The following is a 9,228-nucleotide window of genomic DNA, read 5'->3' as shown; positions in this document are numbered from 1 at the left end:
GGGATAAGATGGATTTCTTTCTGCTTTACACATAGATTTTGCCCACGGTAAGAGAAGATTCTGGCTTCTTCTCCTGTCACGCCATTAATTCTTATGGGGAGGACCGTGGAATAATTCAGCTCACAGTGCAAGGTAGGAAGGAGACAGCAGAGGGGGAAAAAACATGGCTGTCTCAGGACAGGAAGCGTATGCTCAGGCTCCGGCATCTGTGTGAACACAGCTTGCTGTATAACACTTCCTCATCCTCACGAAAGTTTGACTATGCGGAAGCCATATTTTGCAGTGTCCCTGAATACGTCAGGGTGCAGCCTCAAACACAGGGAACAAAGTCCGTAAAGGAACTGGGTCACATGACTCGGCAGTCCTGCTGAATGCACAGCCGTGCAGCAGCTGCCTCCTTGGCTCCGTTTCAGGCATCCTTGTATTGGATACTCCGAATGAAAAGAGTGTAACGTTAGAAGTCCCACTCTAAATAGTCCTTGAGTGATAGATTCCAAACTGGAAGAGGGACATTTAAATCCTTTAGGTTTGGCCCAGCTCTGCAAGTGCTATGAAAATTGGCAGTGGGGGGCAAGTGGAATTTCTTGTCCTTAAAATGTGATTATGAGAAAAAAAAATGCTTCCAGGTAGAAAGCGTCTTCCAGTGTGGAATACTGACAAAGCTCTCGTGAGTCACACTGGGCGCTTCCGCTCACGTCTCATGTCTGGACTAACCTCGTGTCATGTTGATTGCACAGAGCCCCCGGACCCACCCGAAATTGAGATCAAGGATGTCAAAGCACGCACAATCACCCTCAGATGGACCATGGGGTTTGACGGGAACAGCCCCATCACGGGCTACGATATAGAATGCAAAAATAAATCAGGTAAGTCCTTCATTTCCTCCAGCTTTGTTTCTGCTTCAAAAAGCCCTTTTGTTTTCTTCCATTTTTATTTACCTGTATGAATAAATCCAAACTCACGGGAACTCAGAGGAGGCTCCTCTTACCAGTTTGTGTCTGCCCTGGCCCGAAGCCCCTCCACGTGTCCTTCTGTGGAAGTGGAAGTCTGTGTCGCGATGAACTCGCTGGCTCAGCTCTGCCTCCTTTCCCTTGGAGCCAGCAGGGCCTCAGTCTGGCTTCACGCCAGCCGCTTGGGCCTTCTCGCGGGGCCGATCGGCACGTGTGCAGCTGCTGACAGCATTGTTTTTTCTCCCTCCTCGGCTGCCCTTCACTTCCCATTTGGACTTTTACTGTGTCTCATCATAGAGACGAGGAATTAGAGCACCATCAGCATGGGAAGGGCTAACGAAGTTCTCAGAAGCCACACAAGGAGCCTTATTTGTCACTGTATGGGCACTGTAGATTACCCTGTCGTAACCAGGTTGTACCTTTTGAGCTGAAGCTGTAGTAAACATTAAGCTGGAGGCAGCATGAAAGGCAGGTCAGGAGTGAGGGGATATTTCAGTATGCACGTGCAAGGGACAGCGTGAGGACACGGCCTGCAATGGGACCTGAAAGGGACCGTGAAGAACTGCCAAGGGAGAGGCGTCAAGGAAAGCATGATGTGAGGATTAAAAACCAAGAACAGTGCTTCGCGCCGTGCTTGAGACTTGCAAGAAGGAGCTGGATCGGAAACAGAGGCAGGATGGTGGCACTCGGCTTGTTGGTCTTAAGGTGCAGCTGGAGACCCGGAAGTGGGAGATGCAAACACAAGGCCCAAGGCTGCAGGCCCACTGTCACCAGGAACTGTGACAGGAACAGCACAGGCTGGGGGCAGGGGTGTGGTGACCTGGGCAAGCCATCCAAATCTAAGAACCATCTTTTTCACCTACAACATTTTCAAATGCGTAAATTGATCGGGCCCTACATCACCAAGGTCACAAGCTCCTTCTCTGTGACGGTCCGAATGGAGGGCAGATTTCTGTCCTTCACGCTCTACTTCAGCTGCACACAGGACCCCCGCATGGCTAAGATGTTCCCACAGCCCTGGAGCAAGGCAGTGTGGGGGTTTAAATGAGCCCCCACGCCGAGGAAAAGCTCATGGGACAGGCAGGCCAAGCTCATGACCTGAGACGTCCACCAGGGCCCCTGAGGGCCTCCATCGCTGTCCATTAGAAAGCCCGGGGATGAAGGATCTAGGCTGGCTGTAGGTGTAACTGTTCACTGCCTACGTTGCATTAGGCAGCATTTTCATGTATTAGCTGGTCCTTGCTAAGTTCTGAGTGTATAAAACTACAACCACAGTTTCAGTGAGTGCAATTTATAGGCCGAGTACATAGAAAACTGATCTGCCAGTCACAACTTAAATGTCCCTTACTCCAGGAAGCCTTCCCGACCACCCATTTTATAGTGTGCCCTTTCTGTACTCATACAGCACCCTGTGCACCTTGAAGCACTGGGTGGGCTTGTGACTGTTTAGTTACTGTAGGGCTCTTGCGCTGGGAAGGTGTTTAATATGTCTCCTCTACTGAGCAGTTGTCCCCCTGAGGGACAGAGACTGTGTCATTAACCCCTGATGGCAGGAACTGTTGTCTGAGGACCCCTGTGCTATGTCCCTACAGCTCTCACAGAGACCAGCACATATACAAGACTTGTAATAAACATTTGTTGACTTCTTGATTCTCAACCCCTGTTTTAGGCCATGAAATCATCCCCACAAAGATGCTTTCTTCTACTTTTTTGTTAATTTACTAAGAACAATGTGTTTTCGATCATACTTCACATTCTCATCAAACTGGGTTCCTACAACTGATCCTTCCGCTGATGCTTGAACGGAGATTCATTGGCCCCAAGAAAGCACCATTCTGCCATGACTGTTGGAAGTTCTTGCATTTCTTGCACCAAAATAGACCTTCCTGAATCCAGGGGCCCTCTTCCTGCCCCTAAACCCTTTGGTCAGATGACGTTCCTTCCGGGATTTGAAAATAGATGGCCCTCTTGGTTTTATATTTGCCAAGAAAAACGAAAAATATCCCAAGTTGCTTTACTTGTATCTCCTACAACCATCTCCTGACCCTCACTCGGGTCTTGCTCACTGTCAGTCTCCCGGGTGTCACCCCACCAGGTACAGGCACAATGGAGCCCTTGACTCCCTCATTCAGAATATGTGACTTCTCTTCGTGTAGCCAGCAGTCCCACAGTTGCTCCAGCTTGGTTCCTAGTGACCACTGCTTGTCCTCCCAATGGACACCGGAACCCCTTGAACGGCCCCTCCCAGCACCATGCGCTGTGAGCACCTCCAGCTCGTCAGCCTGCTGTCTCCGCTTCCTTCTCCTCCTTGGAAGGCGCCTGTCTCGTCCCACGTCCCCTCTTCTGGGGCCTCTCTCCTTCCCCACAGTGCCTCACAGATCTCTGAATGGGCTTCAGCACTTTGACACGCTCTCTCGCACCCTGGCATGTCACCTTCCAGGCCAAGAAGTACAAACTCTCTTATACAGCTAGCCATGGGAGAGTTTTATTTATTTATTAGTTCTAGATTTGCTCTTACTTTTTGTATGATTTTGCCTCTAGAACTTTTGGTCACCCTCACTCATTCTGGCCTCTAATTACACTTCTTCAAGTTCACCCTCTTACAGTTGTCCTGGATGACCTGCCATCCTCCTGACTTGGGGCGTCTGACCCCCAAGCTGGGCTCCCCAGTGAGTAGCCAGCGACACTGGCTCCTGTGGGCTTCCCCAGTCCTTTCCCATCGGGGGTGTTTGGAATTTCGGAGGCAGGCACATGATTCTGAGCTTTCCCATCCTTTTATACCACCCGTCTCTGGGGCATGTCATAGAACACTGCCTATTTTTCAGCGCATGCTTCTGACCTGTCCTTCTTAAGCCAAGGTACAGATCTGACCATGCACAGCTCTCCCAACCTTAGTTCTTACAAACCCACAGGTGCTGCAATAGCTCTTGGCCAAAGTCCCCCTCTTGAACTTGGCCCAGCTCTTGGCATTGCTCCTCCTCATCAGGAAGCCAAGTGAAGGACTTGTCAGAAAGTCTTCATGTCAGCATATGAGACTTTCAGCTGGTGTATGGAAAACTGAAATCCAGTCCAAAGGGCATCCTGTAGAGACTACGTGGAGGTCATGAGCTATAGGACAATGGCCTACAGCCCTGGGATGGCACAGCTGAGGTCAAATCCCAGCCCCACGTTTCACCAGGCACGTAACAAGGTCTGAGTTTCTTGACCTTCACAATGAAAATAAAAATCCCTACCTCACCAGGATCTTGTAAGCATTCCATCAAATAAAGCAGTCTGTCTAAACTCTGATGCATACATCAGAATGACACAGAGAGGAAGGCTTTGCTAGAACACAGGTTCTGGGCACCACGCCCCACAGATTCAGTAGGTCTGTAAGTGCAGCTGTCAGGGCTCCCAAGGGCTTCCAGGACGCCCACGGATTTGGGCTCTGCAGAAGCCATGATGTTCCCACGCCTAGCACAGCACTGAGTACACACGTGTGACTCCGCGGGCACGAGCGCCCTCTGCTGCTGGTCGTGCTCTGACTGCTCCCTTCACTTGCACCACGAGCCTGTTGTCTGTCCATCTCCAGGAGCCTGAACTCTGGGGACCATACCATACAGATTCCTTTCCTTCTGACTTCCGGTTGGTTTTGCCCCATGGCAGGCACGGAGAGAATGATTTAGACAAGAAGCTGGCAGAGGCTGTGTTCTGCATGCAAAGCTTCTCCCACGGGCCCCTCTTCTGAGCTTCCAGCACTGTCCCTTCCCTTTGGCCTCCTGACCCCCAAGAGGGAGCAGCTCCCCACTCTTGCTAGATGTTGGGAACCTCAGCATCCCCTATATCCCCGCCCACCCCTCTGTAAATAGACTCTTTGTAAGCATCCGCCAGGGTGACTTATAAACCCTCCTTGAGGCTACATGTGCTGTCTGCATCTAGAAACCTCCATCCCCTTTCTCCACTGGCCAAGGAGACCTGTGATAAAGCCCCACCACCATTTCATTCCTCACCCTCACTGTTTGTGTCCTCACCTGAACTCCCCGTTCATGCCAGCATCCTTCCTCTTGGACTTCCGTTTGCATTTCTGCTCATGATTTACTCCTCAGAAGTCTGTTTATTTTGTCTGTGGTATATTCTTGCTAGTTATATTTGCATTTCAATTTGCGTTTTTATCCTCTCAAGTATCAGGGTCTCTCTCTGATTGTTTCTAATGCCCATTGCAAACGTCTCAAGCACATTTTGTTAATTATCCATGACCCGCCTCTTTGCTCATCATTGCCTGAGATCAGAAGCAGCACTCTTAGTCCCTTTGCTGACTCTCTTCCCCTGGGTAGTCACTGACCTGTTTTTCTTCCTCCTTTGATGCCATATCACTTGCCAGAGTATGTTTAGGGATTTACCTAGACTCTACTCCATTCAGTTACTTTAAAATCCTTCAAGATAACACATTCTTTCTCATCGTCTTGACCTTTAGCTAAAAAATCTATCCTGTGTTGTTCTGAACCATATTCTAATAATCATAACCATTGACATCATCTTTCTTCTTTCAATGTTTAATAACTTCACCGAAGAAGCTAAATTGTAGCCCCTTCTCTAAGGATCTTCCACTTCCCCCCAGGATTCCCCCGCCTTGGTCACCGCCACATGGGCTGTCCTCACAAGTTGATTGGCAGGAGGAGGTGGTCAGTAGATGTCAAGGCTCTCAGCATTCCAGGCTCCCAGCCACCTCCCAGACACATGCTCCCGTGAAGATGGCCATGTCTTTATTGGCCCTGTCAGGTCCAGAAGCCTCCATAGTGCCCCGAGCAGAGTCATCACTACACTACCACAAGTGTCTGCTTCCTCCTGGGGCTAGGTAGCAACTTTGTCTGCATCTTGCACTACCTGGGCTTCCTCTCTGTCGTCCTGGATGTCTTCTCCGGAGAACGTGGCTTTCTCTTTGTGAGACAAGGGCTTATATGTACGTGTAACTTCATTGGCGTTGCATTCCCTCCCCGTCTTGCCCTCTATTGCATCACGTTCTTCTCCTCTGCCATCGTTTGATATTTTGCAGCATCTTTTATGTCGTGTTCTTCCACCTTCAATCTTGTTGGCATAGATAATATGTTTTCTTTTAGCTGGAACATTAGTTTAGTTTCTATTCTGTTCCATTCCCTAGTAAGTTAGAGTAAACGTAGGCTTTTGAGGCCACATATTTCTCCTACAAGTGCAGAAAATCTCTTGCATTTGTGGTCACCTCTGGACAGGGCAGCCCTCTGAACCTCCATTGTCACCATTAATGTGGAAACGGGTCATTCCCGGGTCTCGGGCATTTGTGTATTTGCTATTTGTTCATCTATTAAACACACATTTGTTATTGTCAGGATCTGGGGGAGCACTGGGAATACAGCACAGAACAGGGCAAATGTGGCCACTGCCCTCACAGGGCTTCCCCAGCAGGGAACACAGAATCTCAATGAAATTCTTATGAGTGTGACAAGCACCATACAAGAGCACACCAGGAGGCTGGGGAGTGTGTGAGCATCCTTTCCGTCCCCCATCTGAGGGTGTTCTCTGTTCTTCCACAACCAGCATCATCTCTTAGCCACCGCCCTCATCAGCACCCCCCCTCAAACTCTTTCTGAAATAAGAATCATTTACTGACCTTCTCTTCATTAGCTGAAGCCCCCAAATCAGCAGTACCTATTGTCACAAATTCAATGACAACTCTTCATGTGAGGCATGTGCTGTCTTTAAAACGATAAAGGATCTGGGACTAAATGATTTCAAAAGTTAGAATTGAGACATACACTTGGCAAGCAGTGTTTATGCTGGAGACTGAGGTTAGTTTTAAGGAAGTGTTTCATTTTTACCACCGTTTTCTGGAGAAGAAGGGCTCTGGCATGGCTGGAGATTTTGCTGAGTTTTAAATACCTTTTAGAACCAGGGATATTTTTTCTTTGGGGTGTGCAGGGTGGTGTCCGAACCCTAATTCCTTTTTCTTATCTTGTACAACGAGTGCTTAGATGTGGCTGTTTTTCACTTCACTGGTCTGAGCCTCCACCATGTCTAGTTTCCCCTGTAGACTGTTCTGCCAGTAGACCCACTGTGCTGCCTCAGATGTCCCTCTCTGAATGCAAATGCCCACAGCCCTTGTCCCCTGTCAGTGGGGACAATGAGCATGTGGTGTCATCCCCTCTCTGATGGCCAGCCCGCCAGAACACTGAGAGCATTGCATTAAGAATTCACTTTGAGTTTGGTTATTTCTTTGGTTTTTAATTTTTAATTCCTACTTATGAATTTGCAAAGGCAGAGGAAAACAACTCACATCTCTATCTCTTCTTTTTTGAAAAACAAAACCCAAAAGACTCCTGGGATTCTGCTCAGAAAACCAAAGATGTCTCCCCCCAGCTGAACTCGGCCACCATCATTGACATCCACCCTTCCTCCACCTACAGCATCCGCATGTACGCCAAGAACCGGATCGGCAGGAGCGAGCCCAGCAACGAGCTGTCCATCACCGCGGACGAGGCAGGTGCGTGTGACCCGCAGACACCCACGCCCAGGGGCCCGGGGCTGGCTCTCGGGGCTCAGATGGTTCATGCGAAACCAGACCTTTGATGAACGCTCTCCATAGTCCATGCCCTTCCAGAAACACAGACAGTGCTCTGGTTCCTACTTGGAAGGCACGCCTCTTCAAATGGGGCTTAATTCAAGGTTCTCATACCCAAGGCTTAAAAGAAAGGCATAGAACCAAACAATCCAGTGAGAGTTACAGGACTCTGCCGTTTTCACCGTCCCTTTGGTTGGATGCATGGAGTCAGGTGGCAGCAGAACCATGAGTGTACGTCTTGCCCAAGACCCTGTGCAGTCCAGGTGAGGGAGGGGGCTTAACTAGGAAGCAGCAAGAATATTTTCTGTGTACGGAGTTGGGGAGACAGTGGTACCGGTTATTTTACGGAGTAGAAATGTCACTATTTCTGTAAGAAACTGTATTGCTCTTTTTCCTATTATGGAGTATTTCATATTCAGTTGAAAATTTAGAAGATAAAGATAAGAATTGTGAAGAAGGCAAAACATCTTCCTATCAGCTAGCGCTATCCATGGGCATGTTGGTATCACCTACGAAATCATTTTTGTAACCTGTTTCATCACCCACACGCATGCATGCATGCTCACCCCACACACACACACACACAAGCGCGCGCGAGTGCAGGCACACACAAGTGTACACACACTCTTCAACACCGTGGTCCACTCATGGCCACCAGGGGGTGAAATGAACTGGCCTGTGGAGGACTGAGCAATTAGTCAGTAGCAGAAACGCCTTCTGGAAGGAGAGGATGAAGCGAGCTGCCCTTGGGTTTTTCTGAGGAAGGAAAGATAAGGAACCAGAGCTTGGCTCATCTCTTGAGAGACACTCATCTCTTGAGTGTCCAGCCCCAAACCTATCATCAGCCACTACCTACTGCTATGGTCAAGTTGGAAGCCTGGGCTCAGGTCCCTAATACTCCATCACCAAGGTTAAGGTGGTCGTCTCCAAAGGACCAAGAGTCCAATGGGAGGTTTGTTTCACCTTTTAGTTGGGAATTAGGATTGTCCCTGACTTCCTTTCCACCACCCCTCTCTGTTGCCCTCACTAAAGGCCTTCCAAACAGACATGACGCATGTAGCTATTACGTCATCTCCAGTTGGTAAGGGTGCCATCCACCATTTATTTAACACATTCCGTAGTGTTGGGCATGTCAGTTGTTTCCAGTTATTCATTATTACAGGCACCACTGTGATGAAGATCTTTGGGGTATACCTTTTGTGATTTTCGAGATTATTTTCTTAGGTGAAATAGCAAGAAGTAGGATTGCTGGATCAAAGCAAAAGCAAAATTTAACTCTTTCAATCGGTGTAGTCAATATTGTCCTCAAGGAAATAGGTTAACATGTACAATTTTTCCTGAACAGCGAGTGAGCACTCATTTCTCAGCACTGTAACATAACAGTTCTTGAAAATTGCTTTTAAGGGAGGGTGTTAGGATAGCTTTATGCTTAAGTATCTGAGGATGAGCTGTTTCTAATACTTGGATTAGCAATCACACAGAATATGATTGCTTATCTCCAAAATGGACATAATGAAGCCTCCTTACCCCAAACATATTAGATACATGAAAAAAATTCCAAGCTCTAAAAGTACTTTGCATGTCTTAGAAATAAGTGGGAAGTGAGTGTTAGCATGCTCCTGCAAAAATAGAATCTTATTTACATATTTATACAAACAACCCACTAACTGCCTGGAATTTCATTGCACTGAATATTTAGGGAGAATA

The 9,228-nt window shown here is 48.2% G+C and overlaps 1 protein-coding gene across 1 annotated transcript in view; it reads left to right on the top strand.

Moving 5' to 3' along the window:
* The window catches only part of LOC109372653 (Down syndrome cell adhesion molecule), a gene marked incomplete at both ends in the record, with an annotated part of 567,322 nt that overhangs the window by 506,609 nt on the left and 51,485 nt on the right, over window positions 1–9,228 (top strand). Inside the window, 3 exons of the mRNA XM_019626036.1 lie at window positions 36–132; window positions 738–866; window positions 7,276–7,443. Of these exons, the coding sequence (XP_019481581.1) occupies window positions 36–132; window positions 738–866; window positions 7,276–7,443 (394 nt within the window). The remainder of the gene's footprint in view (window positions 1–35; window positions 133–737; window positions 867–7,275; window positions 7,444–9,228) is intronic.

Source organism: Hipposideros armiger, unplaced genomic scaffold (assembly GCF_001890085.2).
Source record: "Hipposideros armiger isolate ML-2016 unplaced genomic scaffold, ASM189008v1 scaffold_653, whole genome shotgun sequence".
In the NCBI taxonomy this organism is placed as follows: Eukaryota; Metazoa; Chordata; class Mammalia; order Chiroptera; family Hipposideridae; genus Hipposideros; species Hipposideros armiger.
This window is presented reverse-complemented; position numbering and strand designations above follow the sequence as displayed.